The 16,238-nt window shown below is 41.1% G+C and overlaps 2 protein-coding genes across 4 annotated transcripts in view; one reads left to right on the forward strand and one right to left on the reverse strand.

Annotated features, from left to right (window-relative positions):
• Positions 1-1,027, reverse strand: part of LOC127415236 (ral guanine nucleotide dissociation stimulator-like 1) — a 44,495-nt gene extending 43,468 nt beyond the window's left edge. The window contains exon 1 of the mRNA XM_051653898.1: positions 560-1,027. Within this exon, the coding sequence (XP_051509858.1) occupies positions 560-694 (135 nt within the window). The 5' untranslated portion in view covers positions 695-1,027. The remainder of the gene's footprint in view (positions 1-559) is intronic.
• Positions 1,028-11,229: 10,202 nt separating this feature from the next.
• mpeg1.2 (macrophage expressed 1, tandem duplicate 2) lies at positions 11,230-15,806 on the forward strand. 3 transcript variants are annotated; one of them, XM_051653903.1, is made up of 3 exons: positions 12,924-12,936; positions 13,021-13,075; positions 13,628-15,806. In XM_051653903.1, exons 1-3 carry the CDS (start codon positions 12,932-12,934, stop codon positions 15,335-15,337), a joined length of 1,770 nt encoding a protein of 589 aa, XP_051509863.1. In that variant the 5' UTR covers positions 12,924-12,931; the 3' UTR covers positions 15,338-15,806. The 3 variants fall into 3 exon arrangements, with proteins under 3 accessions (XP_051509861.1, XP_051509863.1, XP_051509862.1); XM_051653901.1 differs by lacking the exons at positions 12,924-12,936; positions 13,021-13,075 and adding an exon at positions 11,230-11,679; XM_051653902.1 differs by having other exon boundaries at positions 12,930-13,075.
• The last annotated feature ends 432 nt before the right edge of the window (positions 15,807-16,238 follow it).

Below are 16,238 nucleotides of genomic sequence, written 5' to 3' on the forward strand. Positions count from 1 at the left end.
ATATGGTCCTCACAATTACAGTAAACAACAATTACAAACAAGTACACATAAAACTTAAAAAGAACATGTCTATGTTGGAATTTGGTAGGAATTATTTTGTCTTGGAGAAACGTTCTGCTTGGCTTTTATTTGTGAAATTTGAGCAACTTTCAGATTGCAGCATGTAGCTGTCTGCATGTCTGCTCTCTACATTATTGTTACTTTATATCTCAATAAATGTGTTACAATTCATTCCTACTGTGGACTTGGGACTTTCTGCTGATTTAAAGCCAAACAAAAATGTACATAAAGCAAATCAGCAGCTTTTAAAAGAAACCAAGCCACAGTAAACAAATTCCTAGGTATAATCAGATGACAAATGGAGCTTTCTGACCAATTAACTAGAATAGATTCTTCTTTGACCTCAAGCAACCACACAACTCAGAGCCCAACTCGGATAGTAACTGTATATTCTAATCACATTATTGCTTATAAAGACAAACCACTAAACAAGCACTAGTGACAATTAAAAACCATCAAAACTGCCTGACACAGACAAAAACACAGTTAGGTGACTGACCCAGTGTTGTGGACTGCTCTCTGGGGACCTTGGTTGGTACCTCTGCAGGGCCACCCCTCCATCTCCATCTACCTCCAGGTAGTGTGGGATGGGTGGCCAGGGGAGCAACGATGCCAATGGGTAGTGAGAGATCATGATGCCTGTGCAAGTTGCCCACACATTTTCAAGCTGGTATGGCAGACCCGGTGCCCCTGTGATAAATTATGATGACTGTGATGAAGGTCTTCCCCTTGCCACCCTACACTTACACGTCTGTGAGATGGGATTTGCAGTCCTGTGTGTGCTTATGTGCCTGTTGGCCTCAGAAAAGCATTCTCACTTGCAGTCCAAGGTTTTCAGTGCTTTCTTACATGCTCCTTTGACCCCTTGTGTGAGATGAAACAGTCAGATCTCTGTTTAGAAGTCCACAATTACGGTTGCCTAAATGTCTCTCTTTCTCTCTGTCGGTCTAATGCGAGAGCCTCTCTGTTGTGACCACGTGAGTTATTGAAGTCTATTGTTTTTCTCTCTCTCTTTTCGCCTTTCTGTAAGGAGGAGGGGTGAGTGATAAGCCCTGCCCCTGCACTAGTACCAAGAGTGTCGAGGAACAGAAAGAGGGAGAAAAGGATAGGAAAAGAGAGAAAAGGGGGGTTAAAGTGGGTCCTGTATTAAAGGAGGGAAACAAAGAGGATTATAGGTTTAAACAAAAGAGTTGATTTAGCAAAATTCTACACTAAAGTTCTATGCTGTCAACAGAATATGCCACATCTGAATCAACTAAGATCAATGAAAATGTATATTTCAAAAAGCTCTCTGAGCACAAACAAACACTGGTCACAGAACAGCAGTAGAACCACAGGGAACCGTTAAGGGTTGAAGGAGGACCTGACTGAGTCACTTGCAGTCATCTTAGTTATGCAGTAGCTGTTAGTAATGGAACATTCCTGTTAACCAATAATTCTGCAGTGTGTCCTTTGATACCAAGACCAAAGACAAGGTTCAATCTGAGGTGTGTGCGACATTAAGAACCAAATATTCTATAATGGGGGATCAAATGTAAAGTTTAATAATCGTTATTGGAAAATACATATTGATCGACCACTATCCTGAATATTAGGAGGGGCTGTCTCAATGTCTGTAGTGGTTATGCCCCTGTGTGATAGGCTGTGTGTGAGCTAAGTAGGAATGACTGATCAGCCATGTGTGAACAAGTAATATTGCTGTCAGCGATTTTTAAGAAACAGAGATAGCTTACTGATACACACACATCCTGTACAAACACAAGTATGTTAAGGCATACTTAGGACAGTTAATAAAACACTTGTGACTTAATAAAAAGTTGTGACTTCCGACTGTTGCAAAAATGTAAATCAGTAGCTAACATAAAATATAATAATAAAAAAAAAAAAACAGTAACATTTGGAGGACAAGTTTAGAATTTTTGACAGAACTCAGATGAGCGAACACGCACAAACTTACACTGACCTCGCTTGAAGAATGTTCAAGATTAAATACAACTGAAGCTCTAATGAAAGCAACTGCGACTTATCCCTCAGTTTGTAAAAACAAACATAAATCATGCTTATAGTTTTGCACTTATCCCTCATAGACAAATTGAAGTCTATGAGGGAAGACATTCTGAAGAGTTTAAAAGCATAAATGCAACCAGAGACTATTTAGCAGAGATGGGCCACTTCTATAATAATGAATGGGAGAAATTAGAACAGACAACAGTCAACGGATGTAGAAAGGAAGTCTCGCCTTACAGATAAAAGACCCAATCACCTTTTAGATACAATCATTGCCTGTCAGTCAACTCGAGAATGTCCATGCGCATTAGCTATACAAGCCGGGAAAATTTAGTTTTTTAGTGTAATCTGAGGTAAAGAAGCACAATTTGTGATTCCAGTGTTGACTGATTTGAAATATGTTCATTGATAGTAATCTTGACCAACCATTTTGGAGTATATAGGAGCTGTCATGTCATGACTGGAAATAGCTTCCTGGGAGCGTTCCAGAGATGGCCTCCAGTGAACTGACTTGCAAGAAAGACTTTGATGCAACTCCATTTTTGTTGAAGCTCTTATAATAATTCTTGCACATACAAATGTTAACACTGTGTTATATGAGCTGTAAAGTTGTCTAAATAATTATTTTAGCTACGGAACTACTTCATTAGGCAGATGAAATTTTGGTTTCGTGTTACTAGTAGATCCTGTAGGTGGAGTTTGCTTCATGTAAATAGTGCAAAAGCTACTGGATTTACTTCTCTTACATAGTCATGACAGGGGCTGAAAATTTGGACATAACTGTGCACAGACAAGGGTAGTAATATGTCATATGGGTTTGCAACAGCATGAGAATGAGTAAATGATGACATTATTTTCATTTCAGGGTGAACAATGCCTTTAACTATTCTCTATAAACCCTTATCAACCCAACCATGGAGTGCTCAATTCTCTCAATAACTATCGACTGAGTATGGATATTTGTGTCCTTTGCATTATATACTCTCTCTCACACATGCTCACATACAAAAACAGGGATCTGAGAATTATTAAGCCAATTAAACCAGAGTGCTACTGATTTTCTTTTTAACATCTGTGTCAGGCTCCTACCTCTGTTGTTAAATATAAGCGGATTTTATTGTGAACCACAGAATGTGGTTTCTGAATCCCCTCTTTCTACCTCGAGGATTCCTCTCTCTCCCCCTCTCTCTTCCTCCTCCCTCCTTGTTTCCTCTCTGTGTTGTTCATTCCAGCTCATTCCGAACAGCCATCTGAACTGTTTTGACATTTCTTAATGTTTCTCTCCTTCCCTTCATAGACTCTCCGCTGGTACGTTTTGATCTCTACAGTTTGCTGACATAGCCTTAGTTTGGCCTGTTGAAGTTTAGACAGCTGCCACAATATTTCGCCCTGTATACGCACACTCACACACGTATTCATAAGTTATATCACCCAATTCCTTTCCTTATTTCAGATACGGTCTTACTACAGACTTTGGCAACACAAGAAAGATTATGTTAAGTACTATGAAGATTCCAACACCATTCAACTCATGTTTACTGCTCATAAAGCTTCTATGGACACATCTTAAGCAACGCTGTTTGGCATGGCTGTCATTTCTCAGCAAAAAGTGCTGATGAGGGCATCCATGCAGAACAAACTGAACATGTAACACTCTTGTAAATGACAGGGTTGAACTCTCTAAGGCTAAAGTTCACCAGGACTAGTAATGAGTATATAACTGTAAGAAATTCCAAGTAAGTGTGTGCCAAGAATCCTAAAACAATTTTTTAGGTGTGAATTTTAAAAGCCGAGGCTTAAAATGAATTATTTGTTTGTAGCAAAATCTTCTTCTCAAGACCCAAACATACTCTACTGCTGCCCTCTACCAACACCTAGTGGGCATTAGAGGAACAATACATAAATTCCAACTTCAAGAACCCATAAATCATCTCCATGGTGCAAGACCTTAACAGCAACACAAACTGACCCTTTCTTGCATGGGAAGCCCCACAGAGACATTCTTAATCAGATATCAGAGAGTAGAAGACAGCTTATTGCAGAAACTAAAAATCAGGTAGAGAAAGACTGTTTTTTGCTGGGACGCATACCACACATTGTGAATAAGACAGGAATAGCTCCAAGGTAAGACCAAGCTTCATGCAAATAAATCGATCCTGTGTAATCCTTTATGCAGGTGGAGGAATAGAAAGAGGAATCCTATCCATCAATCCATCCATCCATCCATCCATCCATCCATCCATCCATCCTTTACTTATTCAGCACATATTTTATTATTTAATTATTATTGATTTATTATTATATACACACAGATCCCAAAGCCTCTGTTTTCTATTCAGAGTTCTGCAAGGCATTTGGTTTTCCTGTGGGACCATCTAGCTCTCAGAAACTGCTGATTCTCAATGAGTTCTGGAGCCAAGATGGTAACCTGGTTCAGAAAGGGAGAGCCAGTGGCTACTCCAGCATGGGCCTCCATCCAGAAGAAATGTTGTTTGGACTACAGGGGTGGGTGGCAGCTATTACACAGAAAGATCAGTTGAGAGTAAACGATCGAGTACTTGAAATTAGAGATCAGATGAGAGTAATATCAGGGATCAGTGCTTGGGCCACTTCTCTTCTCTATATACATAACATCACTGGGACCCATCATTCAGGCACATGGTTTCTCTTACCACTGCTACGCTGATGACACGCAGCTTTACTTGTCTTTCCAGCCCAACGACACCACAGTGACTGCTCGAATTTCTGTCTGCCAGGCAGACATCTTGGCCTGGATGAAGGAGCACCACCTGCAACTCAACCCAGCCAAGACTGAGCTCCTTGTCTTTCCAGCCAACCCTGCTGTTGAACACAACATCACCGTGCAGCTGGGTGCAACTACAGTAACGCCTTCCAAATCGGTCAGAAATCTAAGGGTAACCATCGACAACAGACTCAATTTCACAGACCACATCTCAAAGACCACAAGATCATGTAGATTTACACTCTACAATATCAGGAAGATAAGACCCTTCCTCTCTGAACATGCCAAAAAACTGCTTGTCCAGTCACTTGTCATAACTAGACTGGACTACTGTAATGCTCTCATTGCAGGCCTTCCTGCATGTGCAATTAGACCCCTGCAAATGATCCAGAATGCAGCACCACGTCTGGTCTTTAATGAACCAAAGAGAGCACATGTTACACCACTCCTTGTCTTTCTCCACTGGCTGCCGGTTGATGCACGTATCAAATTCTAGGCTCTGATGCTGGCATACAGAACAGTCACTGGGTCTGCTCCAGCATGCCTAAAATAATTTATGCAGAGCTACATGCCCACTAGAAGCCTGCGGTCGGCTAAGGAACATCGCCTTGTTGTACCAACACAAAGAGGCACCAAAACACTTTCCCGGACTTTCAGCTTCATCATACCACGTTGGCGGAACGACCTTCCCAACTCCATCCGTGAAGCTGACTTACTCTCTGTCTTCAAAAAACGACTAAAAACACATCTTTTCCATGAGCACTTAACCAGTCATAAAAAATAAATAAATAAATTAAATAAAATCCTGTTGCACTTTATTCTGTTTTGAATACTATTCTGATGCTAGTGAAACTTTGTAATATGGCACTTTTCATACCACTGTCTCCTTAAGATGATTCGCTTATGTTTTCCTCTTTTGCAAGTCGCTTTGGATAAAAGCATCTGCCAAATGAATAAATGTAAATGTAAATGTAATATGTCTTAGTGTCAATATAATTCAACAAGATTTATTCTGTAAATTTGTGCTTTGTGTTAGTGAAAGCTTACAGGGAATGTTAGCTGAAATGTTAGCTAAAAGTTAGCTAAGTCTCAAAATGAAAAATGGTTTATTTAACAGAGGAAAGTCCCCAAAATGTAGATAGCGTGGTAAACATATGTATCCTTTGTAATCATGATTTTAACCTTAAAGTCCACATAATCTGACTTGTAGCCCAGTGGCCTCATCTCACCCTCAGCCCCCTCTCTGGCAACGAATGGGGGGAGATGGTCTGCAGGTTTGTCAGTGATTCTCATGGTCATGTAATATAAGGCAGGATAAATGCAGACTGCCACAATGCCAAGTAATTATAGGCCATCACAGGGTTAGGACCCACATTTCTGGACCTGCATATCGTCTTAAATATACAGCCCAGGATAAACCTAGAAACAAACCTGCACTCATTAACAACACTTCCCCCCTCCTCATCTTTACCACCCCTCCTCATGCCCACCAAACCTCCTGTGGGCCCAACAATCTCAGCCGCCCATTTACAGAATATACGAATGCACATGCGAATGCCTCCAGCACAGCCAGTAGAGTCTGAAGCTGGAGCTCAGTCTTCCATTACTACTACATTGTCCACCATTCATCCACTCTCTTTAAAGAACAAGCTGTTTGGTGGAAGTAGAGCAGGTCAGAGAAAGAGACATCACCCCCTCAGAGTCAGCAAACAGGAAACAAACCACCCACAGGACGCAGAGGAGATAAAGGGTATTGGATAGGGTGGACATGCTGTGGATGCTTGATTTGTGGCAGTAAGAGAAGGACTATTACTTAACTCAACTCTAATAACTAATCAGAATAAACCCACAAATAAATAGAAAGTGATATGGTGACAGAATTTAGTGGAAATGGTGATTGGTGCAGCTCACCAATATAATGAATATATGTGGCCTAAATAAAGAGCCTTAATGGAACTCAGCACAGGCTTATTGCAGTAGTTATTGTTAGTAGTAAAGTTAATGCAAAGTCTACAAGTCCAACATTTCATAAAAACTTTATATATAGCGGCACCAGAGACAAGCAGAGCTTTAAATATCCTATGAAAACATGAACCAAAATTGCAACTTCACTGCACTAGTTGAATGAGTGCACAATACACAGCATACAGAGTGGGCATGAAGATAATTTAAAGAAGCAGGTAAACACCTCCTGGTGCTTGCAAATGTTTGTCTTGCCAAAAAAAGTGTAAGCTTAAAAACATTATTAAAAAAATACAAGGGAGGAAGAATACATGTGAGATTCAAAAAACAAATTCAGATCAAACAACTTCTAGACCCCTATTCAAATCATTACAATTCTGCGAATGTATTTGATTGACATTATTAAAAATCTTACATGTGCATCACAAAACAAAACTTTTAAACATGTGCAACATGCCCCAAGATGAAGATCTCACTGCCATCACCTGAATTAATTATGATCTACTGTATATCTGTAGCTGAAGTCTATGTGACTTTTTAAGCTCTTTGAAGTCTTGTTTGAGTGGTGACTGATCAGCAATTCAGAGCATTTGCCTGTTTCCTGGTTCTAGCAATTCTGATCATTCTTCTGTGTTTCTTGCTTCTTGGTGTCATGTTTTTTAGATTTAAAAAAAAAAAAAAAAATTAAGTTTGGCTACCTTATTATATCTATACAGTGTATAAATATTGATACTGGTATTTAACTTCTAGAATGTTTTATGATTTTTGGATGATCTTTTATACATAATAAACCTTGCACATCGCAGCATACCTCCTGAGCCAACATTGTTACAGCAACTAAATAAAAGTGTAACTAAATGTTGGTTAAGAATGTGACTTAAAACAGTTTTTCTGAAGGACACATTATTATGTGCCTACTTTTATACATATGTTCCTGAAGAGCAGCACTTCTATCTGCTGATGCTTTGCTGCTTCATCAGAATGCATAAAGCATTGTGGAAAACAAACTGCACAGACAGTGAAAACATGATAGTTTAATTTCATTGACCCTAAAAATGTTGATTTAGCTTGTAGAATAAAAAAAATTAGCGGGATACATTTTTGAGAAAATTATTGAAAAGGGGGTTACTGCAAATACTGAGATCTTAATATAACAAATGTTTTCAAGAAAAACATGAAAATATGTTGAAAATTACAATAAATTTGTTGCAAAAAGTTGTTGCCTTTTTAAGGATTAAAAGCAAAATTTAGGTAGCATTTGATTTTGTGGTCATATAAATTGGCTGATATTCAAAAGAAAAACAATAATATAACATAATTAAGTTCTGGGACCGTGACACCATCGCCCCATATTCTGTCTTGTGTTTCGTGTCCTGTCTTTGTCTTCGGTAATGTCACAGTCCTGTCACTCAGTTAGGTTGGGGTTTTGTAAATAAATCCTTTCTGTCCTGAAAGAACAATCCAGCCATGATGGACCCAGCGGAGGAATCTACTCTTCACTCCGCTCTGTCTCAGCAGGGAGCTTTACTGGGACGTCAGCAGGATCAAGTCTCCGCTAATAACCGGGCCCTGGAGATGTTGGCGTCGCAGCTCGCTGAGCTCACCTCAATCATCCATCAACTCCGCCAGTCTCCCGAAACCAGCCTCACCCAGAAAGCACCCTCACTGGCTCCGACGTTTTGCCATGTTTCTGGATGCTCCAAGCCCTGCCCCAATCCTCCAGCCCCGTTCTCAGGTGAGGCGGACTCTTGTTACACCTTCCTTGAACAGTGCTCATTGTACTTCTCGTTGCAGCCCTCTGCTTTCCCGTTGGAGACAATGAAGGTGGCATACATCATCACGCTCCTCACCGGAAGGGCCGCTGATTGGGGAACCGCCATGTGGGACAACTGACGTCCCTGTTGTGCTTCATTCCTAGAATTCGGCACGGAGCTCTGCCGAGTGTTCGATCCGGCACTGTTGCAGTGTGGATCAGCCAGTCATGCTGTTCCTGCATTGGTGGATTCCGGAGCCGAAGGGAACTTTATAGACATCGACATGGCTTCCAAGTGGCAAGTTCCTATGGTCCAGTTGGACGAACCCATCACCACCTGGAGGAGGCAGAGGAGGAGGTCCTGTCAGTGCTCACGGCCATGGAGGCCATTCCCCTGCTGCTGTTAGCACCCACGGCCACTGAGGCCATTCCCCTGCTGCTGCCAGCGTCCATGGAGGCCATTCTCCTGCCGCTGTCGGTGCTCATGGTCACGGAGGCCGTTTCCACTTCCCTGCCTGTGTCCATGACCAAGGAGGTCGTACCCTTGACACTGTCTGTGTCCACGGCCATGGAGGCCATTTCCCCTTCCCTACCTGTGCTCATGACCACAGAGGCTGTTTCCCTGTCCCTGTCGGTACCCACAACCACGGAGTTCGTTTCTCTGTCAATGCCTGTGCTCATGACCAAGGAGGTTGTTCCCCTGCCAGTGCCCACGACCACGGAGGCTGTTCCCCTGTCGTCACCTGTGCTCACAGCCATGGAGGCTGTTTCCCTGTCCCTGTTGGTGCTCACAGTCATGAAGGCTGTTCCCCTGTCACTGCCAGTGCTCACAGCCACGGAAGCTATTCCCCTGTCCCTACCAGTCCTCACAGCCACGGAGGCTGTTCCCCAGTCTATGTTGGTCTTCATGTCCACAGAGGCTGTTCCCCAGTCCATGTTGGCCCTCACAGCCACAGAGGCTTTTTCCTAGTCCATGTCGGTGCTCACTGCCACGGAGGCTGTTCCTCAGTTTCTGGCAGTCCTCGTGGCCACAGAGGCCATTCTCCAGTCTCTGTCGGAGCCCACGGCCATGGAGGCCACTCCCCAGTTGCACCAGTGCTCATGGCTGCAGAGGCTGTTCCCCTGTCACGGCCAGCATCCACAGCCATGGAGGCTGTCCACCTGCCTAGACTAGTGCCCACATCTGAGCTTACCATGGCTCTGCCTCCTGAGCCGCTCCCTCCTAAATCCTGTCCAGCAGCCACCGCCCAGTCCTCTGACCCCTGTCCAGCAGCCACCGCCCAGTCCTCTGACCCCTGTCCAGCAGCTGCCGTCCAATACTCTATCCCCTCTGCCTCCCAGGCTGCCAGACCCCGCCTCTTCCCTGAGGGCTCCTCCCAAGCTGTCAGACCATGGCCCTTTCCTTATACTTCCTCCCTGGTTTCCCTCCCTCTCTGTTGTGTTTCCTGTTCTTTGTTAGTGCTCATTTTGTTAGTCTTGTTTTTTGTTTTTTGTTCCCATTTGGGACACCAGGAGGCGTAATGTCATGGTCCTGTCACTTTGTCAGGTTTGATTTTTGTATGACTGGACCGTGACATCATTGCCCCATGTTCTGTCTTGTGTTTCGTGTCCTGTCTTTGTGTTCAGCGCACAGGTCCTGGTGTGAGTTACCGCTGTGCGCTATTCGGTAATGTCATGGTCCTGTCACTCTGTCAGGTTGGGGTTTTGTCTGATGGTACTGTGACAGTACCATCACTCTCTTTCTGTCTTGTGTTTCGTGTACATTTTTTGTGTGAGCGCATGGGTCTGGTTGTGAGTTTCCGCCATGTGCTCTTAGGTCGGTCTTGTTCGTGTCTGGATCCTGACTTCCTGTCTGGTTCGGTTTCGGTCTGTGTCAGGATCCAGACACTCATGCTCCATGTTCTGTTTGTTTTGTTCCAAGTGTGTTGACGTTTTCTCCCTCATGTGTTTCAGGTGCCGCTGGCACATAGAATCAGCGTTTCCATGGGAACCCTGATTGTTTCCATGGGAATGCTTGCCCTTGTTTGTTCTTGCCTATTTTAATCCCCTCGTGTGTCATGTTCTTTGCTGGATTGTTGAATGTAGTTTAGTGTTGTTGAGTGTGTGTTATCATTATAGAAAGTTGTTTGGTGTGAAGTAACTTACCTCACTCTCTCTGCCTAGTTGGTCCTGTCTCGTGTATCTGTTTGGTTGCCTGTCTCTGCCTGCATGTCAGGAGTGTGGTTACCTTCCAGTTTGCTGTACGCTTGTTATCAGCGCTCACAAGTCTTCAACAGAGGATTCCTTGTCTCCGCCCGCATGTCGGGAGAGTGGTTATCTTCCAGTCTGCTGGGTGCTTGTTCCCTGCACCCACTACGCTTTAACAGAGGATTCCCCAAAACTCTGCTGAAATTATTATTTGACTTGTAAATAAATCCTTTGAACTGTTCCTCTGCACTTGGGTCTCTGTCTTGCTCTCGCTGTCCTAACAAGTTCAGTATCCTGTTAATTATATTAATATTAAATTATGGGTACACAAATGGCAGTTTCCAAAAATGAAGTCTTGTACAACATGACTTGAAGGAATTACTATTAAAGATCACAAGACTGAATGTGATAGAGACTAAATAAACTGGTTTCTGAAAGCTCCAGACCATGTGACTGTGATTCATAAGTCAAACATTTCAGAAGAGACTTGCATTTTAGAGCAGAACACCTAGTGATAATGGAGTCAAGAGCATTGTATCTACTCATGCTCTTCTGTTTTCTCAATGTCTGCAGTCCTCATCCACTCATCCATCCCAGTAATGGACTTCGTGAGTGTCGTATAAACTCAACTTTAACAGCATTAGAGGTGCTCCCAGGTGGAGGTTGGGACAACTTGCGCAACATAGACATGGGCCGGGTGATGAACCTGAGCTATTCCCAGTGCCAAACAACAGAGGATGGTCTTTATTTTATTCCAGATGAAGTCTTTGTCATTCCACAGAAAAAGAGCGGAGTGGAAACCAACTCTGAGATCATTACCTCATGGCTGGATTACAAAAGCTCTACATCAAGCTCCATTAATGCAGATGCATCCTTCTTTTCTGTGGTCAATGGTAAATTCTCAGAAGAAAACCAACGTGTGAAAACACACCAGGTGAAAGAGAATTCTGCAACATCGCGGGTTCAAGTAAGTCAAAACAAAAAAATTAATAAATAAGCAATAAGAGTGGTGTAAACGTAAAACCAAAAGTAGACTGTAGAAAGTAGACTCTAGCTCGCCAATGCAAAAACCCTTTGTAAACGTACATTGAGAATTGGAATAATAGGGTTCAAATCAGTGTTACTATGAATGCAAACTTTAATACAGTGAAAAAGACACTCTATTAGCATAACATAAATATGTATATAAATAAATAAAAAATTCCAACATTCTTTTGAATGTCCATGTACTAAAATAAAATATTTGATGCCATGCGTGTACCTTCATTTACTATTACTATTATTTTGAATGGCCATGAAAAATGAAGCAATGTGATAACAATTTTACCTGGTCGCAAAAAGTAATCTGTTAATTTACCTGATGAACTTTCACCTTTATGCTTAGCAGAGCTAATGTGTGCTTCTAAATCACTTGCACCTTTATTAGCAGCTGACACATAAGTGCCAGCTTTACATGTCATACATTCTGCTTCCCACGGATCTCGACCTGGACGAAAGCACGGGAATTTTTTGTGCAAATTTTCTGTAAATTTGCATTTTTGTTTGGGCATTGTTTCCACTCAGCTATCATTTGCTGCTACTGTCAAACAACTGTTTGATGCCGAACACAACAGCACTTCACGCATTCGCGGACAGATTGACAGGCAGGAATTTGACCAATAGTTGCTGCAAGCCTCTTATAATCGACCAATTGGTGTGCGAGAAGGCGGGACTTACAAAGAGGGGTTAAAGCACTATAAATATGCAAGCACACACAATGAAGTATTAGACCAGATGCACATCATAATGCAACTAAAGCCGAATCCCTGACATTTTCACAAATTTAGAAATCCCAGCCGCACACTTTTTTAAGGTCCGAAAAAGAGGACATGTCCGAGAAAAAGAGGACGTATGGTCACTCTACCATAAACAACAATAAAATTAATCCATAAATTTATTTATTTATTTATTTATTTATTTTTTTTGCTATAATCCAAATCTTCAGACTACGTTCTGTGAAGAACAGACCCAAATTCAAGCCTTTTATTTAACGTTTAAGAACCGTCGCCCCGCCATAACCATCAACAAGCCTGGTTGGTTTCGTTTTCAAAATAAAAAAATTGCCCCCTCAAAAAACATTTTGTCCAGTGGTTTTACAGCAGTGATGTCAAATGCTCATTGGCTCTTAAGTGTCTCGTGACCATTTGAGACATGCCGTATTCTGCGATGTATATGTTTGAATGAGGTATCAAAGTGCTGTTATTGAGTACATCAGGAGAAGATTTACAGCGATTAATAATTTAAATGTCACTCTTCTCCCCACACAAAGCTTATGCCGTCAGGGAGCACATCGTATGCGGCGCATCGCCCTTTGGACTACTTTTGTACTGAATTTTGACATTTTTCTGAATACATTTTTATGATTACATTTATCTGCTTGTTACGTGTTTTATATGCTTAAAAATGGTTATGGTTAGGTTTAGGTGTAGGTATGGGATTAGTTTGGGATTAGGCTGTAAAAATATATAAATTAATATATTGTATACTATGTATTGCTACTGTACATTAATCTACTTATTACATGTTTTTATATTGTTAAAATGTGGTTATGTTTAGAGGTTGGTGTAGGGTTAAGGGATCTAAAACATTATATTAACATTAAAAATGTACAAATATATTTATAATCAATTTGTGTATTCAAATATATTTGTAATGGATTCATCAATATTGCACATTTCTAAAGCTGTAAATACATAAACATTTTTACGTTTTAGATGCTTTCAAACATCCATTTTCTACGTTTTAGTGTCTATCCAAACCTACATGTGCATTTAAATGTTGCAGATATTACTGTATATTAATGAGATCAGGCTGTAATTTCCCATTCAGTAAAAAATGTCTTCTGTTTTCTCTTTTCTTGTATATTTTTTCTTTAGGTACGTAACCATCTGTACACAGTAAATGCATATCCTGATTTTACCCTGGACGCCCGGTTTGCTCACCAAGCAGAGGAAATCGCAGACGCTATTGAAAACAATCAAACCCGTCAAGCTACTTATCTGTCAGAGAAACTCATACTTGATTATGGTACTCATGTCATCACAAGTGTTGATGCTGGGACTACTTTGGTGCAAGAGGACTATTTAAAAAATTCTTATGTCTCTAGCAGTCTTACAGACATATCTTCTATCTCTGCATCAGCAGGCATAAACTTTTTAAGCAAAGTTACATTTAATATTGGTAGCAAGGAATCTCAGCAAACTTCTGAAACCCTCAATTACCAGCAAAACATTACATATTCTCTAATTCAGAGCCATGGTGGGGCTTTATTCTACCAAGGCATCACTCTGCAGAAGTGGCAAGAGAGCACACTCAATAATCTGGTGGCTATTGACCGATCTGGTCTGCCACTACACTATTTCCTTAATCCATCCACATTTCCTGATCTTCCACTACCAACAGTACATAAACTAGCTTTATCAGTCCAAAAGGCTGCAGAGCGTTACTACAATATAAATACCATTCCAGGGTGTATAGATCCAGATTCAAAAAATTTCAATTTTCAGGCCAATGTGGATGATGCATCCTGTAAGGGCCCAGTCACTAATCTGAGCTTTGGTGGCATTTACCAAACATGCACTCCATTGACTTCAGATGGAAACGTTATCTGTGATGAACTAGCACAGAAAAATCCAACCACTGGGGACTATTCATGTCTTTCACCATACACTGCCACCCCATTACACTCTGAGACAATAGAACGTGGTTACAATAAATATGAGTGCCACAAGCATTGTCACTCATGCTGGCTCATTTTTGATTGTTGTGACAACGTATGTGGAAATACTTACTATGTCCGTCGTGCAAACATTGACACCTACTGGTGTTCCACAAATCAGACCACTCCTGAATACTCTGGATACCTCTTTGGAGGTCTTTTTGGACCATCTTTACAAAACCCATTGACCAAATCACATGGTTGTCCTCCAAATTACTTTGCACAAACTTTTTTGGCCAATGGCATGATGGTTTGCCTGAGCAATGACTATGAGGAAGGAACAAGATCTTCTGTGCCATTTGGGGGTTTCTTTAGCTGCCAGTCTGGCAACCCTCTTGGAAATGGCCAGTACCACTGTCCACCTCAATTCAGCCAGCATCTTGCTGCCATTAGTGATGGCTGTCAGGTATTGTACTGTGTCCAATCAGGTGTATTCACTGGTGGTCAGTTAAAACCTATTCATCTCCCACCATTCACAAGACCATCTCTATTCAACATGATAGCCACAAACACTGTAGCTGTAATGATAGAAGGTGATCAGGCCTGGGTACGAATGGGAGAAACTAAGATGTGGCGACTGGCAAAACCTGGTGAGGTTAATCAAATGGTCAGAATGTTTGATACCTCTTCTTCCCAGATGTCTGGAGGTGAAAAGGCCGGTGTAGCTGTTGGTGTGATCACTTCGATTACTGTTGTGTTGGCAGGAACAGTCTTCTTAATGAAAAGAAGGAGGAGGATTTCTGGTTTCAGGGCAAGCAGCGGGTATGAAGAGATTAATTGTGAGGGCCAACTTGAGAGTGCTTTAGCAGAGAGTCAGAGAGACCAACAGAATGCAAATGAAAACCTTACTCAAGCTCTACTAGCATAATTTTTAGCACATAATTATGCTAGTAGAGTAAGATTTATATAAGTAAGATTTACTCATTACTCATTCCTTTGGAAGGTTTACTCATTCCTTTGGAAGTAATATCTTGGTAGTTTTGTAATCAGTTGAACTGCAATCAACTACACAATGATTGGGATGTGGTGATGGGTAATACACTGATATGGGTGATGGGAATAAGGGCTACTATTTGAAGGTCATAATTATGTACACACTTATCAAAACATTATGACTTCTATGAATGATGAATGGTATTGTGTTTGTACGTGTATGTAGCATGCAGAATTCCAGCAGCATTACTGGTGGTTCAGCGCTAATGAGTGTGTGGTTATGAGTGTGTTTGGTGTGTGTTCACCATTTTGTGAATTGGCATGTCTACACTTATTATACATTATATACATCTACAGTATATGTAAATACATTGTTTTTTAAACTGTTTTTGTGAGTGTTCTCTTCTGTTCTGGTCAGGTTGTTACAGCATGTCCTGTTTTTGCATTTATGTTTTGTAATTGTTTACTTTAATAAAAACTGCATTTGGGTTTAGCATTGTCATGTCTATTGTTACAAAAGTATCAGAATTAACTGCAAATTATCACATTTTACAATGACATCCTGTTTTTGTTACTTCTTGACATACTATTTACAGTTTTTGCATGCTTTTCTCAATACCTATTATGCATTTGTAAAACTCTTCATACTATTAACACAACATCAGTGTCTGTGAATTGAACTGTGGATCATCTTATCAATGCTTTGATACTAAATGCATTCAAGATGACCACATCTTTCAAAATTCTTGAAACCTTTTCTCCCTCAAATGCAACCATTAAATAAACTCTGTGTATCTATAACCAATTTTGCACACTTTTACATACTGTTTTTAAAA

This window comes from Myxocyprinus asiaticus, chromosome 24 (assembly GCF_019703515.2).
Source record: "Myxocyprinus asiaticus isolate MX2 ecotype Aquarium Trade chromosome 24, UBuf_Myxa_2, whole genome shotgun sequence".
Classification (NCBI taxonomy): domain Eukaryota; kingdom Metazoa; phylum Chordata; class Actinopteri; order Cypriniformes; family Catostomidae; genus Myxocyprinus; species Myxocyprinus asiaticus.